A 24,480-nucleotide genomic window follows, 5' to 3' on the forward strand; every position below is an offset into this window, starting at 1 on the left:
CAAAAAATTAAATATATATGAGAACAGATCAACTTACTCAAATTCACCACTTCTCATTTTTATTATTTATTTTATTAAGATCTAATAATTATAATAAATAATTAATTTTAACCATTAGACTTTAAAAAAATGAACGACAAAGTTAGAATCACAATGTGAGTGAATTGTGGTAGGATTATGATGATGTTTAAAGGTCTTTAAATGACATTTTAATTTAATTATTATCATTTTTAATTAATACAGTATTATTTATTTTTTAATTTTTTATATTGTTTAAAGTATAAACAACGTGTACATTTATAGATATTTAAGTACCCAATAAAATAAAGTACAAATATTATGTTATAATATCAAAACATTTTCTGGAGTAGAAAATATTTTTATTTATTATTTTTTATCAAACTTAATTCTACATTAATAGCAAACAGTGCAATATTTTTACTACTATTAAATATGCAATTAATTATAGACGTCATAAAAAAATACATTTATTACTACCTTTGATCAATATTTTAATTCTTATCCTTATCCTTATATATTAAAAGTAAATAAGTTTGGTGTCTCTATATGACAATTTTTTTCCGCTCATTTCAAGGGATAAAGATAGAATGGCTAATTTATTATTGCACTCAAAATTAATTCTATACATTTATTGCTCTTAAATGCTGGTACACGTATTTAAGTAAGTTTTGTTTTTTTTACTAAATATTTTTAATTTTATCCTCCATAACTCACTCCCTCTATTTTTCTTTATTTATTGGGTAAATAATCATTTTTGTTTTTTAATGTGCGTACAAAAAAATTTAATCTAAAGTGTAAAGAATGCGATAAATATGTTCTTAACTTTCGTCCGTCACCGTTAATAAAATAACTTATGTGGCGTGGAGGGACAATTTTATCACTAGAATGATTGACAACGTGGATTGCCAGCATATGGACATATTCATATTTGTCATACTATTTTTTTTTTACTTTTCGTCTTCCCACTCCGTTGATAAATACGTCCCTGAAAAATGAAAATGCAAAATTTAGTCCCCAAAAGTATAAAAAGTGTAACAAATATATTGGACGTTGATAATGAATTGTATAGGAGAGAAACTATGAAAAAAGGAATTAAAAAATAGTAAAATACAACTTAAGATTTGAACTCTTATACTTTGATTATCTATCTATTTATCCATCTATCAAATTGTTAATTAGTTTTTTAATTAATCAATATAACTACTTATTTTCCAAAATAAAATAAAATTCTTTAGTTTTATGATATAAAAAAATTGAGTTACCATTTTAAAAAAAATGAAAGTCTTTTATTTCTTGAATTTTTTTTTCTTCAATTAATTATTAATCTATATTACATATTGTGTCACAGTATTTCAAATGGAATGCAAGGTCGATGTAACTCCTAAATCAGCAAGAGATATAACTCTACATCCCAAAGGCAAAGAATAAACTTTTGTATTATCTTTTTTTTTTTTTAAGTTAACTTCTGTATTAGTTTAAGCATTATTGTATTTTTTATTTAAATTTATTTGGGGTCTTTATTTGTTAGTAATTGTTTTCATTTCATTCATATTATGTATAATAAGTATTGTCTCGAATGGAAACACATAAAATTTATCGGATTCTTTCATATTTGAGGTATATATATATATATATATATATATATATATATATATATATATATATATATATATATTATTGATTAAGGAAAAAGACTTATAATTCCATTTTAGCTTTATCTAGTTTAAATTTTGTGAGATTTTTTTTTAAAAATAGTTGATTAAATTCTTTTTTAAAAATAAATAAATAAATAAATTTGGTCTCACGACTGGTTGTGTTTTTTCTACTCAAAACTCTTGACATATTATTTTTAATCTAAATATAAGAGCACTTAAGTTGGAATTGTGATATGGAATAATTTTAAAGATTAAAATTGTGAAATTTGATAAAATTACAAGATATAAGATAATTTTTTTAACATCAAAGATTAAGGTTTGATAAGGAAATAAAAATAATAAAAATATATACATTAAAAGGAAATTTAAAAAATATATTATATAAGTATTAAACGAATAGAAATAGTTAATTATAAACACATAGTAATAATAATAATAAGTCACAATTTATTATTAACGTTCAAATATATTTGTTGCACTTTTTATACCTTCAAAGACTAAATTTTGTATTTTCATCTTTCAGGGACACATTTGTCAGCGGAGTGGGAAGACGAAAAGTAAAACAAATATTATGACAAATATGTCTCTATGCTGACAATTTATGTTGATAATCATTTCAGTGATAAATTTATCTTTCCGTGCCATGTAGACTATTTTACTAACGGTGACAGACGAAAGTTAACGGTAGGACATATTTGTCGCACTTTTTATACTTTCAGACACTAAATTTTGTATTTTCATCTTTCAAGGACGCATTTATAAACGAATTACATATTGAGGGATAAAAGTGATTATTTACCCTTATTTATTTTTGTTCTTTTTCATTGAATGCGCTCATTCTCCATGTGCCTTTGAATCAACTTCCTTTTTTTTTTTTTTCTTCTGTCCAGTGTCTAATTGTCTATAATCTATATCACTTTACTTTCTACTCATTCAATAAACTCAATTTCAATTTTTTATTGTCACATGAACTAGGTTATTTTCTCTTCCTACATCATCTTTGTTTGCATTGTTGTTGAGGTATGTATCCCTCCCCTTTGGTAGACTTTTTTGTTTTCCATCTTATATTGTTCTTATTTTTGTCCTTTTCCATGTTTTGTGTTTTAAATTTCTTTCCTCACATTTACACATTTCGTTTCTTGAAGCAGGGAAGAAACTTTTCATTTGTCACGAAATTGCTAAAGGCAAACTTTGAGATTGTCTCAATTAAAGATAGGCAATTTTTATATACTAAAAAGTAAATAAGTTTGGTGTTGTTGTAGGAGAAAATTTCTCGCCCATTTTAAGGATATAATGGTTAATTTATTATTCCACTCAAAATTAATGTTTTTTTATTTATTGCTTTTAATTGTGGGTACACAATACAAATATTCAAATAATCTTTTATTTTTAAATTATAAAAATTACTATTAATTTGATATTATACATCTAATTACCAAGTATCAATATATTGAGCATATAAAAAAATAATACCATAACTATATCTGTAATTAATTGATCAATATTTATTGAAGCTACCATGAAAAAGCATTATTGCAGGACACTGATTTTGTCACTCCATCTCTTCAGATGGGTCAATGTTTATGGTGTCTTTTTAATATTCATCGTTGTTTTTGAACAGAATTCTCAGTTCTCTATTTCTGTTTTTTGAATTTTTTTTAAATAATATTGTGTGTGAAAAATTTAAGAGCATTTGCAATGAAATTTTTTAAAGGATTTTTTAAGTGAATAAATTGTTTCTTATAATTTATTTTTCCTTAGAATAAACATATGTGAGAGAAAGTTTCTTAAAAATAAGATTTATATCTTTTATAACAACTTAGTATTAAAAAATAATATTTATCTAACATATAACAACATCATAATTAAGTAAGAATAAAAAAAATATAAAAGTATGAATTTTTTGAAGTTTGTTAGAATTTCTTATCGTAAAATTGTGTATGAATTTTGTAAAATGACATGAACCTGAGAAAATTATAAAAAATATTATGGGACCACAAAAAATAATTTAAGAAACTCATTTTAAAAAATCATTAAAAATGTTCTAAATTACGTTCTATCTTTTTCCATTTCATCGAAATTAATTTTCTATAAATTTTTCATGAGGGGGTGTTAAAATCCTGGAGACGTGATTTTTTATTTGAAGTCTATGAAATTTTGAATAAAAAAAAATTGAGACTTTCAAACAAAGAATTGAGGGCATAACATTTGGATATTTAGTTTTTTTTCTTCGGGTTATTAAAAATAAAATCCCCTCGAGTTTTGGATAGAACTGTTTTCCACGTGCCTTGCAGCGCGTGAGGAAAACAAAAGCCGATGTTGCTCTCGTGTTTGTGAATTTGGACACAGCTGGTGGAGTTTGCTAGTCTGTGTGGGACCGCCTCATATGATATGATAATATGTTGGCTTTATCAGCTGTTTACGTGATAGGCATATGTACTTATCCTTCGTAGTTGTAACTTCTTGTGTTCTGTCTGATACCATGGCAGAAAAGAGAATGGTTATTTTTATTTTTTACACATTTATCTTCCACCCTCACCGGTGCTATGTAAAAAGTACTAGTATGCTTTATATTTTAAGGACTGAGAATATGTTCTTAGTACCCCTCTTTTATAATTATATAAAATTTAAAATCAATAATCTTTAATTTACTGTATTCTGTGAATGAATAGTAATATAAAAATTTATATTCTCATTATTCTAAATGATTTAAAACACTTATTTACATGTTAAAATTAAGCTCAGTTCTAAAAAAAACAATTTATTTACCATCTAAGAAAAAATAATTCTTCTAAATTTATTTTTAAAAATTACTTTCAAATATAAATTATTTTGGAACAATTTATTTTAAAAATAATTCTTCTAATATCCAATCCAAGCATGCTCTTTTTTAAGATTGCTAATATTTCACTTGTCACTGTTATGCAACCAAAATACCCTTTATAATGAACAGAAGAAATAGAAATTTGAATATATATATTCATTTTCATATTTAAAAGACAACTTGTTATTTTCTCTTTAACTAAACAATGCATTATTAAAGTTGAGTTTAACTCAATTTAATCTCAGTTCTAATTTTGCATCACCCACGTGCATCCACACCGAATATGAACAAAATATCCCTGATTATATATGGTTTGAGCAATCCTATCGTCTTGACCTACAAAGGTTAAGTCAAAGTCCCTCAATTATAAATTTGATTCTTGTGAGCCAATCGGCTGATTATATCATAGATAATGCAACAGCTTTCTCGTGATCTAGCTTTATAGGGGGTCCATTTCTTTAATAGCAGCAATAAAGATCCAGGAAAAAAAAACAACAGAAAATTCATTATCACCACAAAAAAAATGTCTTTCTCAATATTAAACCGAAGCTACTCTAGAAAGTAGAAACATAACACTACTCTAGTGATAGTGCGACTATTTATTTTAATATTAATCTGAAACTCAAATTCGTTGAAACTATGAATACTCTAGGGGTTAAAAGCCCGGTATATGAAGAAAAAAAAAAAATTCAATATTGGTCACCAAGACAACTACACTAAGCACATCTCTATCAAAACGTAAATTGTAATCCATGTTTTTACGGCATCAAGAGTTAAGAAGGGGTCGCCTTTATCATTCTGAGAAGTTGATAGCGAGATACACCCGTGGCATCCCTTATAATTGATTTCCATATACCAGAACCTAGTAACTTACATTTCTTGGTTTTGCTTTGGAGATGTTGAACAACTCTTGACTTAGAGCAGCTCTTGAAGTGGAAGAGGAATGGCAGGCCTCCAAGTTGTGCCATTTGGACTGTCCATAAGAGTAATACCAAGTACAGCCAAATCCTTCCTGATTGCATCCGATTTAGCATACTCCTTTTGCATTCTAGCAGTAGCCCGTTCTTCAATTTTCTGCAAGACTTCTTCTTCCGTAAAGTTTGCACGTTTTAAAGCTTTTACCTTAAGCTGCTGCAAAACCTGTAGCATAAAACGGTTACAAACAAGAAATATTAAGCATTTAGCAGAAGAATATGAATTATGTTACACAGATTTAGAGAAACAAAATCTCAAACCTATTAACATTTCACACAATTAGATTTAACTCTAGATCTATGCAAGCTCACTGTAAAGATCCATATAAAACCCAACAACTATGCATGCAAGTTATGTTCTATATATATTACAGTACCATTAGGGATAATTTTGTGAAAGTCTATTGCTGTAGCAACTTCAGACTAGGTGGAAATATTATATTAATTTTTTTTATAGGCAGGAAGTACTATATTATTGATTGTTGGATTAATCTCGAGGATAAATCCAATGGTCAATAAATTCAGGGGGTACCAAAAAAGAATGCCACTAGGAACCTCCATTTAAACACTATCCCAGAATTGAATGGGAATCCAAGAATTTTTTTTAAAAAAAATGGGAGGATTCACTGAGCCAATCCTTAACTGATGAGCAGAAAAATGTAGAAAATAAATCATAAGTATTACACTGGAAGAAGCAGAAGTTAATCTATGTGAAACAAATATATATCCCATATAAAAGGATTGTTTAAATAGTTCAAAAAATAACAATTACACAACAGCAAATAAAAAGATAAAGGAAATAAATGTTCACTCCTTAATGGAATTTCTGTTGAGTACACATAAATTAGGGATTTGTACTCCCGATAAAATTGTTGGGTATGATATCATATCTCACATGCAAAAAAATTAGAAAACAGTGACAGAAAGCAATCACTTCAACGGATTCATACCTCAGAGTAACTTGCAGGCATAAGTCCTAAAACAGTAAGGACATCCCTGACGCTCTTCTCCAAAGCTGATAGTGATTCGATTCGAAATTGTTGTTTTTTCCCCTGAGAGGATTATGAAGATGCAAATGTTATAAACATTTATGTGAAATATACTTTATTTGTTTAAGTGTCAAGCATTCAAATTATATCATCCACAAGATAAAGTTTCAAAGATGCATTTCTAGCATTGAAACTCTGAAACAACATAATTAGAGACAGCATCTTTAGAGCTCCAAAACCATGAAGAGATCTGCGCAAAACCCTTTTGTTCAACCTTTGCTAAGATTAGGTTATTGGCATCATATAACACTTAGCAAGTAAACAACTTGAAATATAGATTTGCTTGAATCAAGATGGATTGTTAGATATAAGTATAACCAAAACCTGAAGTTCAATATATTGACATTAAACTAAAACCAAAATTGCACACTAAAAATATGATGAATTACTGTGAAAATATTCATTTCCAAACCTAGATCTCATTCAAAATCAATCTTAAAAATAACTTCTGATGCATATGAGAAAATATTGCACCTTACGAGCATGCAGCAAATCATTGATTGATTTTAATGGATCAGACATTCCAGCCAATACAACTGGAGTGTGAAGATCATCCGACATTGAGGTCAAAAAAACATCGTGGAACTTATCAATAATATCCAAAGTATCCGGTGGGGTGGAATCCTTCCTCTGATCATGCTGATTCAAAAAGCTTTCACATTCATGTAATGTCTGCAAACACATGAAACTTTCAAGATATGTCCACACAACATATACAATGATACAATAAAGAAGTAAGCCCAATTAAGAACATCCAGGAGACAAATGCATAAAAGATGAAGTGTGCAAACTGTATGGACAGGCAAGCACACACATCAAGGAGAAATAAGGTAATTTCTGAAGAAAGTAGTACCTCATATATATAAAAAACACGGTCTGAAGCACTTTCGAGCTGTATATTTGAGTAGTTAATAGGAGATCGATAATGTGCGCTCATCAAAAAATATCTCAAGGCCAGTGGATGGTAAACGTCTATAACCTAATAAAACAATGTTTATTGCATCAGAATGTAACCCTTGGAATGGTAACCATCAACAAATAGAAACTGTGGGTCCTTAATGTATTGACTTATAGTTTTTATTAGACTCAAACAGGGTAAGTTTAAACCATCAGGAATGTCTCACCTGACGTATTGTGAAAAAATTCCCCAAAGATTTTGACATTTTCACAGAGTCAATGGTGACAAAACCATTGTGCATCCATATACTTATATCACTTTTCTTACATGCAGCACAACTCTGAGCAATTTCATTCTCATGGTGAGGAAACACAAGGTCGATTCCTCCACCATGGATATCAAAAGAGTAACCAAGATAAGCTGCACTCATGGCACTGCATTCAATATGCCACCCAGGTCTTCCAGGACCCCAGGGACTCTCCCAAAATGGCTCCCCTGGCTTTGCAGACTGCAGAATAGCATCAAGAATCCACATTGAGTAAGTTCTGAACTAAATTAAGATTTCAAGAATATAATAATCATTGGTTTGTAATATATAATGAAATCAACATATTTAACAAATTTGTGTTATCATTATTCATACTGATATATTATACCTTCCAAAGAGCAAAATCAGCAGGATTTTTCTTTCTAGAATCAACTGCAACCCTCTCACCAGCTCGATTATCTTCTAGATCTCGACTAGATAGTTTCCCATATTCTGGAAATTTTTCTACATTAAAGTACACATCCCCATCAACAATGTAGGCATACCCATTATTAAGGATCTGTCAACAAGCATGTTAACCGATCAACAATGTATCGACATCTTACTTCTTAAGCAGATTAACAAAAGAGAGATTGATAATACGCATTTCATAATCATATACCAATAACTTGTCCAAGTAAGCTTCCTTAGAAATTGAAAATGAAAAAACAGTCTGAATTTTATCAACCTTTTTGCATCCATTTTAATGCCACAGTAAAATTGCCAGCAATGGTACCTTCTCAATCATATCAATGATTTGGGGCATGTGCTCTGAGACCTTTGGTTCCACAGAGGGAGACAGACAATTAAGAGTTACCATGTCTTGACAGAACTCTTCACAATAGCGCCAGCTCAAACTGATTGGATCTTCTCCTAACTCCTTTGCTCTAGCAATTATCTACATAATTTGAAAAGTGCAGGCTAAGATCCTGTAATAGTAATACCAATTAAAAAGCAGTGGGTACTTTGCATTTGTAACAAATGGGTATAATTAAAAAATTCTTAAGCCCTAGACTCTAAATGATAAAAAAGATACTATTTATAGGTAACAAGCAAATGGCCAAGAGCCAAGAAAATGTTCCTATCTGGATAAACTTCTCTGTAAGCACTTATAGGAGAAGAAAATAAAAAAGGTAAAATGAATTGAGACTCTCCATAAGTTGAAGTCAGCATACTTAACTTTTATAGAAGCCCTCTCGTCATCCAACTTCTCCAAAAGCTAAGATGATTGTACAAAAATACAATTTGCTTTATCTTATTATTTTCTTTTCCTATAAGTGCTTACAGAGAAGTTTATCCAAACAGAACCCTAGTTCAAACCCATCAAAGATTCCTCACCTTATTACCATCCTCTACTCAGTGTAAAGTTACAACAAGAAGTACCAACTACCAAGTTCCAAAAATATAACTTTGAAGATTTTTATTTCTTCTTTAGCTGTCAAGCTATTAATATTTTCAACAAGACAAAAGCTTAACGCCTGAACCTAATGAAAGCATAGAAAGAAGTTATTGAAACAGGAGCCAAGTAATAAGGTGAAGTATGCATTACAAAATAACGAAGGAAAACACCTCAACGACGCCCATTAGTATATTTAAGATTACAAAGAACCGTTAACAGTGCTTATTAAAATTGAAAAGTACAAAGGGGCACAGAGTAAACACTAAATAGACAGTGACTGACCTTGTCATCTACGTCAGTGAAATTGCGAACATAACAGACTTCAAATCCCAAATGCTTAAAGTATCTGCCTAATTGCCAAACCGAGCAGAAAAGGAAAACCAATGAGGAAAAGGAGGGTATGGTCGAATTGAATGAAATGTGTGTGAAGAGAATAGAGAAACCTGTAAAGAAGGTCGAAATTGACGTATACGCGAGCGTGTCCAATATGGCTAAGATCATAAGCGGTGACGCCGCACACGTACATTCCCACTTTGGATTCCACTTTGGGTTTGAAGAGTTCCTTCGTCCTACTCATGGTGTTGTGCAGCCACACCTCCGGCAAGGTGGGACACTCGGCGTCGGATTTGCCGCAACCCTTCTCCGCCGTCAACGGCGGGGACGAGGTGGCGCAAAAAGAAAAGTTTTTGCTCCTGAAGATGGCGGCGTGGAGTCTGGGTGGAGCGGAGTGAGGGAAAAGCATAGAGAAAAAGGGTCTGTAGCACTTGAGAAGAGACACCGTACCCATTTTTGCACCGGACCAGCTCATCCCAAATTCACAGCCAAATAACGTTATCGTTTATTTATTAGCGTACACCACTGCCAGACACTTCAGAGGAGCTTCTTCCTTCTTTTTTCTTGGGTACATGGATATTTTTAGAATCTTAAAAATTTAAAAATAAAATTCTTTTCAAAAACTAAAGATAAACTATCAAACCAAAAGTTATTTATTTGTGTCAAATATAGTAAAATTTGTTTCTCTATTCAATTTTTATTATCATTAAAATTTGTTATGCATAAGTTAAAAGTCAATTTCAATAAAAATATGTCCTAATAAAGTTTGTTGAATTTTTATTGAATCAATTTTATTAGCTATTTAACAAAAAAAAATATTAACTAATTTTTAAAATAATAACAAAATGTCTATAAATAACATATTGATTAAACATTTCAACAATATAATAAAAAAAAGTTTAATTATTCATTTGATCCCTATAATTTCATCATTTACACATTTTAGTCCTTATAATTTGAAAGTAATTTTTTTAGTCCCTATAATTTATATTTTAATTTTTTTTTAGTCCCTATAATTTGAAAGTGAACATTTTAGTCCTTATAATTTATATTTTAATTCTCTTTTAGTCATTATAGTTTAAAAGTGATATTTTTAATTCCTATATTTTATATTTTAATTCACTTTTAGTTTTTACCATCAAAATATGAGTAATATTATTAATTATAATTAACTACAAAAATATTAGCAAGTAATTTGTAACTAATTTATCATAAGATAATTTGTAATAAGAAATAGTTGATAATTTATAACTAATTTGTAGTTAATTATTTTTATATATTTTTTTATAGTAAGGATTAAAAAGTAATTAAAATATAAATTATATGAACTAAAAAGATCACTTTTAAATTATAAGGACTAAAAAAAATTAAAATACAAACTATAAAGACTAAAAAGACCACTTTTAAACTATAAGGACTAAAAGAAAATTAAAATATAAATGATAGGAAGTAAAAATATTACTTTCAAACTATAGAGACTAAAAGGTAGGAATCGTGAAATTATAGGGACCAAGTGAATAATTTAACTACAAGGGTTTGATGTTATTAAATGTGAAAATTTTTTATTCGAAAACGACACACTAAATGAAGATATATTGAATACTAAAGAAACAGAAAACAATCCAAAATAATTTACATTTTGATTTAATTTTTTTAACTTGCAGACTTGTTGACTCAGTGGTGAACTTGAGAATTTGTCGAATTTATTTAAAATTTATAGAGTCTACCCAGAGTATACTAAAAAAAAGAATTTACACACGACTTAACTCACAGAAAAGAAGTGAACTCGTAAACTCATGAAAGTTAATGAGTTAACTCAATATTTTGATAGTCATGGATAGAACCAAAGGCTATTTCAATTAAACGGCTATTTCAGGGTTTGGAAGTTTATAGCCCATCAATCTAAATTTCTAGAGTTTAGAAAAACATCACCTCAATTCCAAATTACTACAGTTCTGTTCCTCTCTTTGGTACCAAGTTCTGAAAATTGAACTCAGTAGGATTGTTTATCTATCAAATAATATAATAATAATAATAATAAACATAGATTGAAGAAGAAAACTAACTAGAGCAATGCAGCCAAAACAGATCATAAATCAATTCCTTTTTCAAGCAAAAGGACCAAAAGTGGAAATTAACAGTTTCTACAAGTAAACCAAAAAAAAATTATCCATCAGTGCATGGTTATCAACATTGACGAGTTCTGCCTACTCCCCACTGTTCAAATCAAACATATAAACCTCTCTATCAGAAATTTCAAATTTTTTATAATCCACAACATAAATAATCAAAAGATTTCCATCGGCATCAATTTGTCACAAGAAAATTCTCCAATCATCGTATGCCATATTTTTTCAGCTCCTGCTTGGGGTAACCAACTTGCTCAATGGTTTTCCTTTACTAGTACACCTAGTTGCTTCTTGCAGCACCGGGTAACAGGCTTGCTAAAGATGGAACTCCTTGATTTCTCATTTCTTCTTGTGCACGCCTCATTTCTTCTGGATCTGTTTCCACGAAAATACAATGCCATCAGCACATTTTATGCAAAAGAGTAGCATAATATGCTGCTTTATAAGTCCATACAATATGAAACAACTATCATTCAGCAGATTGTCTATGAAACAAGCAAATCAAATGACGACATCAAGAGTAAAGTTGAACAATATTTTCATCATTTTTCCTAGTTTATGAGTTTTCATCAACTGGGAGTTAATGATAGGTTAACAAGTTTTTCTTCATAAACTCATCAAGTTTGATAACCATGCATGAAAAAATTAGTAGAAACCCAAAAAGAGTGTTATTGGATAACATAACACACAAGAATCAATTCTACCTCACAAAATCATGGTGATACCATGAAAAAGTAAAAGCAACTATTTGTTGCGTTACCTTCACCGTGAAAAATTAATTGATAATTTCTCACCATGAAATTCATCCAAAAATGCTAAAGATGCATAATTCATGGCTGATTTTTTTAACATGTATAATGTATTCACATAAAATAGCAAAGTTCATGAAGGATTGCAAAGTATTCAATTATGACCCAAATCACTCAATAATAAGAAAACATTAGGCGAGAAAAGTTTTCTTTGAGAATGGAGAGACAGAGAAACTGAGAAACTGAGAAAGCACAGCCATATTTATATAGACATGCAAAAAAGATAGACCCAGAAAATGAGAAAAGTTTGCAGATGAATTTTAGAAAGCATACCCATGTTCTCCATTAATTTGGGCATGAGGAAGACAACAATCAGCATAAATCCCATCATCAGACCCATTGGACTTTTCACAATGGACATAATAGAGAATGGCTCCCTAACCTGTAGCAAAACAAGATAACACCATGTGGACATTCGGACAATAATTTGAAGGAAAGGGAGGGGAACAAGGGAACACAAACAGGAACTTTGTAAGTCTAAACCAACCTCAAAATATTGTTCATCCTTCAATGGCTCCAAGACAAACTCACTTAGCCCCCTCCTATTTTCTGTCAGGGCTGCCTGAATTTTGCCATGGTGTCTGGCACTTACATCAACTCGTACCTTTTTTTCATAATGAACACAACAACTTAATAAATGAGCATGCATAGAAAACAAAAATATATTAGGGGAAAAGACTTGAGATGTAATTTTAAGGTTGAGTATCCACCGGAGAAAAGAAATAGCCTATGGCAGCCACTTCAATTAGATGTGTCCCTGCAGGAACATTGTGGCTTAAAGCATACACGTTAAGGAATTAGATCATCTCTTAACAATGATTTGCCAGCATTAACTACAACTTCTTAAAATCAAGAACAAGAAGATGAGGAGAGATACAATTAAATAGGGCTTAATATCCCCAAAACAGTCATCATGCAAATAAAACAGAAGTAGAATTGTAGAAATTAAGTTGCACATGAAAGGATACAATGAGAAATATCCATCAGGCCTCAGAAAAGTAACTCTTTGACCACCATTGAGTATGACTTTGACATTTGAAATTTTTCCAGGAAGAATATAATCTTTTGTTCCCACACCTGCCAAAAGGATTTACCAATACCATTATACAATCAAATTTATAGGCTATGCTGCTATAGCGAACCCGTGTGCAGTCAGAGAACAGATATGCACCAAACAGTATGCATCAAGGATAATAAACAATTAAATTTTGCCATTTCAACCTTCAGGTAACCAAACCATTGACTTTCCTAAAACCTTGCTAAATTTGACTTCACTAAACACCATGAGACATACCTTTTCAATGACCACAGACAGTAACAGGTTCAGAATTCTATCTTCCTATTAAAACTGTTTGAATATAGTCCATCAAAGCAACTGATGAAAGCAACCAACAAGCTTTTTAACCCATCCACATTATTAATTCAGATGAAATTTTTAAGCTCTTGCCGCATTAAATTTCACATCCTAAAAATGACAAGATTTGTTGTCAAGTAAAATGAGGTGTGTTTGTCTTTACAAGATTTTTTTAAAAGAAAAAGAAAAGAAAAGATCATGCTGTGCAAGGAAAAAAAATGTTGGAGATGACAGAAGAAAAAATATAACCAGAAAAAGATTTCAAACCAGATAAATTTCGATTAGCACACACAATTCTGGTAAATTCATAAGAACAAGTCACAACTACTATCCAAAAATTAATTTTGATGACCCGGCACAACCTACATTGTCCTATCGTGTATTAGCCTTAGACATCACAACAAGCACACGCTTCATTTACAGATCGAAGTTCAATAGTTTTTATTCATCTAAAATTGAACGAACTACACATTAAACTATTATCGGGATTTGAATTAATAAAAAGAAATTGAAGTAAAACTAAGAACTTACTGGGGATCTTCACTCGACCATAAATGGTGTAACCTTCGGTAGACCTGGAGATTACATTCGTTAAAACTAAGGTCAATAGAAAACAGAAAGCATAGTGAAACTAGGGTTTACGGAATAGCGAATTGATACCCGGTGGCGGGGGATTGAGCGAATGACAAGGGTAGAAGTGAGAAGCACAATTGAATGAAAAGAAGAAGAAAGACTGATCTGGTTGAAGCCATAGCAGAAATTCAGAGGTGATTTAAACCTGTTTTCTCAGCTACACCAAAACACTGTTTTTCTTTTTTCTATTTCAACAGTTATCGTTGCATTTTAACCCGCACCAAAACACTCCCTTGCGATCCCTCACTAGTAGTTTTTTTGGTGATTAAATTGTTCACTAGTTAATCCTTTTATACTTTCACTTTGTAATAAAAATATATGATATTAATCAAATTTATTGAAAAATTAGGATTTCACCCCGTGAAAGATTATGATCCATTCCCCCTTTTTTTTTAAGAAAAGAAATCTCTGTTTTTTATTTTAGTGTATAAAGATATGCAAAGTTTAATATCAACTCATTTGATTGGTTTCTTTTAAGACTTTAATAGTTTTATATTATTCATATTCATATCCATATAAAAAGTTTTTACCTTATTAATTAATCAAAAATTATTTTTGGTATCATTCCAATTTTATGGGATGTCTCTTTTTCTTTTGGTACATTATCTATCGTATGTCTATGAAATAAAAGAAATATTTTTTGTTACAATAGTAAGAATAAATTATAATTTTATTTCTTCTATAATTTTCAACTAGTGATTTTATAGTTTATTTATTTTTAAAACAAAATATTTTGTTTTCTTATTTTTTTAGAATAAGCAATTTTGTTCATTTGGTTGATTGATCATTATTTGATTTTAATGTGACATATTAGGACTCATTTTATGTCTATATAGGTCATTAATATGATAGTTACATGACAAGGAGTTAAATAAACTGAATAAAATAAAATAAAAATTAGTAGGAGAAAAAGTTATGATCTTTTGTTTCAAGACAAAATAATAAATTCTTAGAATACTTGCTTTGTTTAGTTGATATTATAAACATTATTTTTACAAATATAATCAGTCAAGAGTTATTAATTTTTTCTAGTTATAAAAATTTATAAATTAAAAAAATATTTAAAATATATTTTAATTTTAATTTTACATGTATTTATATTTATTATAAAATTTATTTTAATATAAATTAATAAAAAAATGTTTTTATTTATTATAATTTATTTGTCCTTAAAATTCATTAGTCAATTTTTTTTAACTAACTATCTTATGTAATTTATGCAAATAACGTAAATTTAAAACAATATTTAAATGATCTAAAAAATTAAAATTTAATACTTTTTATAATTAAAAAATTATATTATTTATATACACAAATAAATGTACATAATTTTTATAAATTACATAAAATAATTTATATAAATAATTTACATATTAATTTATGTGATTTTCTCGATTTATATAATTGATATTAAAAAAATTATTTACTAAATAATTTTCTCTAGTTAAAAGGAAAATATTAACGTGTAGGTTTTCTAAAATATTAAATATTAATTTTTTTTTAATTTATATTATTAAAATAAAATAATTTACATATGTATAATTTACATATTAATTGATGCAATTATATTGATTTGTATAATTAGAGTAAAAGTAATTTTATATTAAAATAAATTTAAAAAATAATTTCTGTAAATAATTTATGAAATTTAATTATAAATTGGTAAGATAAAAATATGTAAACTATTTTAAATAAAAAATATAAAATAAAATTAGAATATTTATATATTAAATATTTTTTAATGTATAAATATTTATAATTCAAAAAAATTAATAACTCATAACTAATGAAACATATAAATTAGTACTTATAAGATTAACTACAAAAAGTGTCTTAATGATTTTTTTTTAAAAAAAAAAGAGATCATTATCAAGATCCTTTTTATTTTTCACCCTTATCGTTTATAGTGGTTCTATCCGAATATGATTATTTCTAGTAAAAAATACATGTAGTCTAAATAAAAAAAAATGATAATAAGATTTAAATTTAAGATTTTATACAAAACTATCTATTTTTTATACATAGTGAATTATTGTTTAAATCCTATGATGATAATGCATACATGAAATAAATGTAAATTTAGTACTTTTTAATATATATTTTTTTGTTTTTAATACTTTTCAATATTGTATAGGCCAATAAATATCTAAGAACATTTTTAATACAATAATTCAATTTGGGTTGTTACCTCCCCTATAGTAAACTCTTTTCTGCTATTTGTACAGGAAAAAAAAAAAAACCCTCTTCATTGCTATATATAATTTAATAACACTTATTATGTTCGCCAGATTTGTAATTTTACACGATCCACTTCAAAATAATATTAGTTTTACACCGGTCTTTATTTTATTTTGTTATGATAAATGTAAGTTATATACAATATTTTTAATATAAAATTCACAAATTATATATACTAATTTATACAATTCAACCAGAAATGCATTGACCTAATATCAATCTAATTCTGATAACACTGCTTTCAAGAAGCAACTTAATTACATTTTAAAAACTAATTTAATGACAAACATGTGAGATTAAAGAACTAAAATTATATATTTATATATCTTTAAAAGATCGAAAGAAATATTCATTCTTTAACCAAATTTTTAAGCAGGTTATGTTTACATTAATATATGCACCACAAATGGCAGGAACTCATTGCATGAGAAATGAGGTACATCGTAGCATATCTAAAATAAAGAAAAGAAAAGAATCTTGAATTATATGAGAAAAAAATATTGCATACACAAATGTAAAAAAATCTTCTTTACATCCATCTGATCCATGGCTAATAGCTCAAAACCTATAATGAATACAACATAAAGCTCACTCTAGAATCATATACACACAAAAAAAATATAGCACCCAATCAGCGCATTGATTTAGGATATACATTGTCTCATGGTACAGCACCGAACAATGGACGGATGATGGACCGAACAAAGAATCAATTGTGGAAAAAATTAATATAGAAAACAATATGCTACAATCTCAACATCTTCGTCAACCGATCTGATAGATTAGCAATTACAAACCCTGCAAATACCTGCAGATCAATTCCAACATTAATATGTGAACATTGTTGAAAATGATTCGTCTCCATCAGTCAATAGTTAGTACATCGGTGGACAAAATTTCCCAGTTCTTCATGTTTAATTTATAGCAGAATGACACAAGAATTGGCATGCATAAGGTCAAACAAAATAATAATGATCACTCTTTTATGTTGATCTCGCCTTTTCAGTTTTCAAACCCCCTCCCGCCCCAACCATTCATGGGTTTTCAGTTTTGATTAATTTTGGAAGAAAAATGCCTTTTTTTATTTAAAAAAAAAAAAACCTCTTTCAATAACATTGCAAATTACAAGTTAATCCATAACAATGGGTTTGAGTCAATGATTGGAAAATTGCCTTTTTCTTTAACTTGACTTGCAGAGAAATTGAGAAACTATGATCCATGCAATAAATCCAAATTACTCATGGAAAAACCATGGTTAGGATGCAAGATTCCACTAAACATGGTGAGCCAAGTCTCTGGCAGATATAAGTTATCAGCAAAGCTGCTGTATATACTCTGCACCATTGATGAAATCCAAGGAAACCCCCATTTTCATCCCTAACTTGGTCCTTAATCTTGGCTTGTGTCTCATCATAAGCTAAAGAGACAAATTAAGTCCTTTGATCTCATTTTTGTTAGTCACATTAGTTCCTAATGAGGGTCTTATGTTTAGGGACTTGTATCAAACAAAAGCACACATGGAGGACAAAATTGACGGACAAAAGCATAGGTCGAGGACTTGTATTTATGTTTCTGTAGTGTAAGGATTAATATGGCAATGCATGCCAAGATTGGAGATGAAAATGGGGGTTTATTTGATGAAATCCACTTTCTTAAGTTACTTGACAAACAAATTAAAAACACAAGGATGATATTTTAACAATATATTATCCACAACAATTTCTAAAGGACAGGACCAAGAACAGGCAATCCCCCAAAAACATGCCCCCAAACAACTCATAAGCATGGACATGCCCAAACAAACAAGCAGGAAAACAAGACAGAAATTATTTGAACAGATATTGAACTGCAAGGACGATCATAACACCAAGAGGCAAATATGACCCTTTTTTATGCATATATATTTAATTTTTTTTCATTTGGCCAAGTAGAAACAAGAACCTCCCGCAGGTAGTCAGGTACCAACTGAAAAAAAAAGTCAAGTAGCTGATATCTTTAATTCTTTAGAGATAAAAGTACCTGAACTGAGCCAAGAATGTATACTGCTGAATAATGCCGACCATGAATTACCATGTCAGCCACCATAGCGAGAGGAATGGTGAGTGACATACCCAAAGTGGCCACAAGAGGAGTAGTCCATACAACACAAAGTGCCCTGGATAGATGAAACAAAATATCAGATAAGATTTTGAGTAATTGCAATTGTTTTAATTAATAAGGCTTTTCATGTACCAGAAGTAGTCTGAAAGTACGCTTCCAATAAATCCATTTGCAAGAACCACTTCGTCCACTTTAGCAGAGTGGGGAATGGTAAATTTGGGTTCAATTCCTAAGGCCATCAATGGCCAGACTGAGGGAAGTATAAAAGAGAATTAGCAATCTGTTCAGTGTAGCAATGTATAAATTTTACATGCTTGACTTATAAATGAGCACAAAAAAGTAGTGTGCTCATAAAACCTCATTTATTTGGCATTGATGAGTGACTACAGAAGCATGAAAAAGCTAAGACTTACTGAGCCACCACAATGCTACAAGTGTAAACAATCCAATATACCCAAACAGCTTTTGCACATCAACCCTTTCTCCTTCTTCACCAGAAAACTTCTTAAGAAGAACTGCAGTAGTAATGAGTTGAAGAAGTGGTCATGATCTATCTAAATTATCTGATAAAAACAGAATAGACAGGACATTGCTTAACCTGTAAATAGACCGTATGACATAGCTGAGAGAATTCCAAAAAGATCTCCAACTAAAGAGTGCTTTCCACTGCTGAACACAAATATCAACTGTCAATGTCCCAAAAAAAGCAAGAACAAGCTGGTAATGATATATTTATTTACAAGACATCAATCTCAGTTATAAAAACAGTCCTGATGACATCCTATCCTATAGTATCCTAGGATAATGTAAATATCATGAAAGACAAGAACATGACTCCCTAAGGCTCTGCAATATGATTTAAGTAATTATCTTTAGTGTTGTACCACTGAACATACACAGAAAGAGATAGATTTTGAAGAAATGCAAAGTAGGACAAAGAAGGACCAATTGAAATTATATTTTGCACCTCAATGATTTTCTTGTCATTTTTACATGAATTATTTATGAGAATTTTGTTTACTTACTCAATGTAACTTTCAGGTAATTATTAATAAATGATAGAATCAAAATTGAAGATATGAGTCATGATTTATTGTTTTGTACTATAATGTTTTCTCTTGTGTTCTATTTGTAGTGGCAACCAATAATATTATATAAGCCATTGAAAAAAATCATGCAACTAGCAGCAGTGATTAGTGCAGAGAGTTCAGGCTGACTTAGTAATATACAATTAACTCACAGGATTTTGAGTCCATCCATCGTATGATATCTTTTCATCTTTGAAATTGGAATCAGAATTTAGTTATACACCCATGTTAGGTACAACTGGACTGCTCTTTCCAACCCTATGGGATGACACTGACAGAGGAAAGAAATTCTCATTGGCTGTGTATGGGACAAGAAATTTTCAGCTACAGCCAAGGTTCTCCTCTCCTATTAATTCCAATTTAAGGATTTGGCCCCTCCTCTACATCATAACGACAGGGGAAAAACGAGGGCTGCACGTGGAATTTATGCAAAGATAAAGATATGAGGAAGTTTAAACACTTCAAGAATGTTCAGCCAAAATACTGTGAAAGCTTCATCAACATTCAACAATGATTTATTTAAGCTTTATTTTTTTAGGAGGAGGGCAGGGCAGGGGGCTCAACATATACCAGTTCTTCAACTATATACTAGTCAACAAAAATGACAATTTTAATTTTATGCAATCCAGAGCAATTTTTTTCTCTTTTCATTATCTTTTATTGTATGAAAGAGAAGAGGATTTGCAGAGCCAAAATTTTAAAGTAGGATGAATGTGGACTAGCTCCTTCTACATTACACATTAATTTAACTAACTGACCACTAATCGTTAAAACTTGAAAATGTGATAAATGTGATTTGACCATCAAAGGCCAAGTAAAAGCTTACGCATCACTTAATTGTGATTCATCTGCAGCCCAAGTTTTCCCCAGCGTTGTCATGACAACCCCTGCCATGCTGACTAAGACAGCAACTACTTTTGCTACATTTAAAGAGTCTTGACCCATAAATGCACCAATGAAAAGAGTGAAAAGTCCTGAAGTTGATGATAACACTGTTGTACTTGCAACACTTGTTCGTGCAAGGGCAGCGTTTGATAGATACTGAAAGCAACGGAAGAAAATTAATAAAGAACCACTTCTGAAAGCAAAATCAAAATAAATGATGTGTATAACAACTTGAAGAAAAAATATTAATTTTGCAACAGTTAAAAGCATTCAATTTGTAAGAAAAAGAAACCAGCTACCATGACAGTTATTGTGGAAGGAGACATCTATCTATGAGTTTAACTGATAAAATCTAATATAATTTCAAACCTTGTCAACTCATAGACTCATGGCAACTTTTTAGGACAGATAATCAAGCTTCTTCTTTTTTCTTGAAGGACAAAAGAAAATAACAACATATATTACTCTGCAGTTACCTCTGTTATAAACCAGATAGGTGCAATGTAAAATCCATAAGCAGCAACTTCCTTCCCAGTAAGTTGTCTCTCCACCTTCAGCACAGTATTATCATTATATTTAGCTACTAATGGCTTTACTTCTGCAAGTGTTGAAAGGTCTAAATCACTATCTTTCCGATTCACACTCCCCAGTTCCAGTTCAAAGTTTTTATGCACTCCATTGCTTTTGAGAGGAGAGCTAATCCTGACAGAAAACTCATCCACGCATTCTGCATTTTTACCACTTTTAGAGGAGCGGGATTTAAGTAAGTTACAGAACCAGTCCTTGATGAATGCTATTGGGAGGTAAACTACCATAAGAGAAGCTCCAAGATATGTTACTGCAAATGGCTGCTTATAATCGGTAAAAATATCCTGTTGAGAAAAAAATTGTTCAGAAAATCATTCAGAGGTATAAAACTTGGATGCTGACATTGTTGCATGATAATGTAAAAATATTAAATAGATACTATTACTAAGATACCCCTCAAGCAGGATTCAAACAACAAGGGTGTTTGAAGTATGAAGAAAATAAGATCTCCCCATGTGCAGATAATGAAATATGAATCATAGATTTTTGTTAGAAATAATTTAAGTCCCACGTCGGCTAAAAATAATCTCACATTAAAATATATAAGTGAGGGACAACCCTCACACTTTGGGCTAACTATTGGTGTATGATTACCTGATTGAATTATGAACTTTGAACATAAAGTCAGATCAAGTCAAACATTAACTTGATTGTGAGATAGGACTAGGAATAATTATTTGGCCACATTCAACTAGGAATCGCATAAGAATATAAATGTGTTACGTACCTGGGTAACTTCGGCGGAGGTGACCCAAATAATAACGACAGTGACTATGAGGAACAAACCAGCGTTGTATCTCCACCCCATCCCACAAACAAGAGAAACTACCAGATCCGTACACTTCAACACCAATTTTCCAACCAGATCTTATTCTAGCGATAGAATAAAGAAGACACACAACACAACACAACAGAGGTTGGGTGTGGTGGGTGGTGGATTCCTGTAACCGCAGAAAAAGCCAAAGCAATCCTCAGAGGGAAACGTTAAAATTAAGTTCCTTTCTTATTTGTTTCTTAATACCTTAATTAAATTTTCTTCACCTGTTACTTGATACCCCCATTCCAACACGGTACTAGTATTAATTTTTGTTGTTGTTGAATAGTATTAAATTATTAATAGTACTACCTTCTTCCCAATTCCAAAAATTAACAACAAAAACTTCTTCCTTTTTTTTTTCCTAAAATGATGTATCTTTGTAAGTAGGAAATCCTGTTCGACCTGAAAGGATTATGGTTAAGGTAAAAAATTTCCTTCAACAATTTAATATATACTCGGGACTCAGAATTTAAAATTTTTAGTTAAGTTGTTAAGTTGGAACAAAAACTTCATCATATGTTTAAGATATACTAGTATATTAATTTACACAAAATTACACCTAAATTGTACTTACATCTCAATATAATTATTGTGTAATATAAAATAATTATCATTTTAAATTTTTAATATAATATAATTTTTTTTCATTTATATCTCTTATAATATTAATAATTAACAATAAAATTTATAAATAAATTAACTATAATATAATTTAATTTTGTAAACTTATTAATTTTTTCATTTATTTATTATTTTATTTTGTATAAATTATTTAACTTTTGACAATTATTATTTTGAAACAGAGAAAGTAATTAAAAAAAAAAAAAAAACTATCCTAGCTGTGTCGGTTACTTGGAAGTTGCATTGATAGTGGCTGGCCAATGACAGGTGAAAATGAGATGCCATTCAATCGATTATGAACATGAAAGCTTGGCTTGCGACGGAAACAGCAACAATTTTTAAGTTTTCTTTTTTATATATAATTAGGAGAAAATAGGGGTTCCGTGTCTGTTATTTATTTTTATTTTTTTAAAATAAAAAGAAAAAATAATAGAAGTCAGTAGATGGTATGTAAAAATAATTATAAAAATAAAATAATAACTTATGAATAAGAAACATAAAAATATGTACACCACGTACAATATATTATTCTCTTTATATATATAGTTATGGATAAACTAAAAATACTTATACAGAAAAATAAAAAAAATTAAAGCAATAAGAATTAATTTATAAACTTCTTGTTTCAACTTTTCTTTTGTCTAACTTGGATATAAGCACGTAAAGTTAATAAACTTAACATTTTCACATTAGAAAGAGACTTAATAATAAAAATTATCAATTAAAAACTCCCATGTATTAGAACTTATAAGTCATTTATTTTATATTTATGTAAAACTAATTATGATAAAATTATTTTTAAATTATTAAACTGAATAAAATGTATATTTAAATTATCTAAATCGTAAGTATATATTAAAACCTTTTTTATGTGCAGAAATAATTTTCTAACACAAAAAGCATCAAGACTTAAAAATTAATCCTGATTACATCTTATTAAATTTTTATATCTTTTAGGAGGAGTTTGTCATTTTTCTTATTGCCGACATCATGTACGATTGAAATTACCACCGTAGGCGATGGTGTTCAAATCAAAATTAGTCTAAAATAAAAAAATAAAAAATTGAACCAAACTTATATTTTTTATATTTTCTTTAATTGATTTTTGGGTAAATCGAACAGCTTGATTTAATTTGCGGTTGATATTTAGAAAATCGACCTAAATGGTAAATATTTATTTATATTATAATACTTTTAATTGGTTTTGTGATTGTTTCTTGTGACATGAGCATCATGTTTTGAAAAACAAATAACTAAATCTATGAATTTCTGTGTGGGAAAAATAAAGATTATGGTAGTTAAGTGAGCATAAAATAAAAATTTAATTCAAAAAGAAAGTTGCAACATATTTTAATATCTAAAAATGCATTGTAGCTTGATCATACTATACTTAGCACTTCTCTAAATGTTGCTCAATTAGTGTACTGCGATTTGCTATAATTGTTAAATGAAAATAACAACGTTTAGGGTTAAGATGAGTCATCAAAGTTATTTTCATTTATTATTTGCTGAAATCGCAGCACACTAATGAAATTAGTTTATTTTTAATGAAAATAACAACGTAGAAAAATTATATTATTGTTTGATTCAGATATGCAGGGCCAGGAAGAATTTTCAATGGTTAATTCTTAAATACTTGTATAAATGGAAATGCTTCCTGTTTATTCATGTTTGATATATGCGTTCTTTATGAAGTTACTAAAATATAAAAAATTATATTAAGATAAAATTTAAATAAGAAAAACTCAAAAACTAATT

At 29.4% G+C, this 24,480-nt stretch overlaps 3 protein-coding genes across 6 annotated transcripts; all 3 read right to left on the reverse strand.

Moving 5' to 3' along the window:
- Window positions 1-5,149: 5,149 nt before the first annotated feature.
- Window positions 5,150-10,009, reverse strand: LOC100777971 (cysteine--tRNA ligase, chloroplastic/mitochondrial). Of its 3 annotated transcripts, none has more exons than XM_006578072.4 (9): window positions 9,571-10,009; window positions 9,410-9,473; window positions 8,465-8,626; window positions 8,078-8,248; window positions 7,648-7,929; window positions 7,377-7,502; window positions 6,998-7,195; window positions 6,425-6,526; window positions 5,150-5,640 (listed from the first exon to the last, which is right to left on the reverse strand). In XM_006578072.4, the coding sequence occupies exons 1-9, from the start codon at window positions 9,933-9,935 to the stop codon at window positions 5,416-5,418; spliced, it is 1,695 nt and encodes a 564-aa protein (XP_006578135.1). In that variant the 5' UTR covers window positions 9,936-10,009; the 3' UTR covers window positions 5,150-5,415. The 3 variants fall into 3 exon arrangements, with proteins under 3 accessions (XP_006578135.1, XP_006578136.1, XP_025983969.1); XM_006578073.4 differs by having other exon boundaries at window positions 9,410-9,477; XM_026128184.2 differs by lacking the exon at window positions 9,571-10,009 and having other exon boundaries at window positions 8,465-8,657; window positions 9,410-9,479.
- A 1,538-nt stretch (window positions 10,010-11,547) lies between these two features.
- LOC100816780 (ER membrane protein complex subunit 7 homolog) lies at window positions 11,548-14,644 on the reverse strand. Its single transcript, XM_003522508.5, has 7 exons — window positions 14,413-14,644; window positions 14,284-14,327; window positions 13,367-13,475; window positions 13,109-13,172; window positions 12,886-13,002; window positions 12,672-12,780; window positions 11,548-11,964 (listed from the first exon to the last, which is right to left on the reverse strand). Exons 1-7 carry the CDS (start codon window positions 14,502-14,504, stop codon window positions 11,870-11,872), a joined length of 630 nt encoding a protein of 209 aa, XP_003522556.1. The 5' UTR covers window positions 14,505-14,644; the 3' UTR covers window positions 11,548-11,869.
- Window positions 14,645-17,081: 2,437 nt separating this feature from the next.
- On the reverse strand, window positions 17,082-22,520 carry LOC100820527 (uncharacterized vacuolar membrane protein YML018C). Of its 2 annotated transcripts, none has more exons than XM_003522514.5 (8): window positions 22,012-22,520; window positions 21,173-21,568; window positions 20,638-20,852; window positions 19,322-19,389; window positions 19,137-19,238; window positions 18,856-18,973; window positions 18,643-18,778; window positions 17,082-17,431 (listed from the first exon to the last, which is right to left on the reverse strand). In XM_003522514.5, exons 1-8 carry the CDS (start codon window positions 22,090-22,092, stop codon window positions 17,369-17,371), a joined length of 1,179 nt encoding a protein of 392 aa, XP_003522562.1. In that variant the 5' UTR covers window positions 22,093-22,520; the 3' UTR covers window positions 17,082-17,368. The 2 variants fall into 2 exon arrangements, with proteins under 2 accessions (XP_003522562.1, XP_006578137.1); XM_006578074.4 differs by having other exon boundaries at window positions 19,322-19,392; window positions 22,012-22,339.
- Window positions 22,521-24,480: the final 1,960 nt, after the last annotated feature.

The sequence above is a fragment of the Glycine max genome, chromosome 4 (assembly GCF_000004515.6).
Source record: "Glycine max cultivar Williams 82 chromosome 4, Glycine_max_v4.0, whole genome shotgun sequence".
NCBI lineage: Eukaryota > Viridiplantae > Streptophyta > Magnoliopsida > Fabales > Fabaceae > Glycine > Glycine max.

Coding starts and splice junctions, on each gene's coding strand:
- LOC100777971 (XM_006578072.4), bottom strand. CDS start 9,935: ATGAGCTGGTCCGGTGCAAAAATGGGTACGGTGTCTCTTCTCAAGTGC. Junction 7,930..8,077: donor CTGATTTTGCTCTTTGGAAG/GTATAATATATC, acceptor GCTATTCTGCAG/TCTGCAAAGCCAGGGGAGCC. Junction 7,196..7,376: donor GTGTTTTTTATATATATGAG/GTACTACTTTCT, acceptor ATGTGTTTGCAG/ACATTACATGAATGTGAAAG.
- LOC100816780 (XM_003522508.5), bottom strand. CDS start 14,504: ATGGCTTCAACCAGATCAGTCTTTCTTCTTCTTTTCATTCAATTGTGC. Junction 13,003..13,108: donor TAGGCTATTTCTTTTCTCCG/GTGGATACTCAA, acceptor TATGAAAAAAAG/GTACGAGTTGATGTAAGTGC. Junction 11,965..12,671: donor CAAATTAATGGAGAACATGG/GTATGCTTTCTA, acceptor TCGTGGAAACAG/ATCCAGAAGAAATGAGGCGT.
- LOC100820527 (XM_006578074.4), bottom strand. CDS start 22,092: ATGGGGTGGAGATACAACGCTGGTTTGTTCCTCATAGTCACTGTCGTT. Junction 21,569..22,011: donor CCTCCGCCGAAGTTACCCAG/GTACGTAACACA, acceptor TTTTCTCAACAG/GATATTTTTACCGATTATAA. Junction 18,974..19,136: donor TGTAGCATTGTGGTGGCTCA/GTAAGTCTTAGC, acceptor TACTTCCCTCAG/TCTGGCCATTGATGGCCTTA.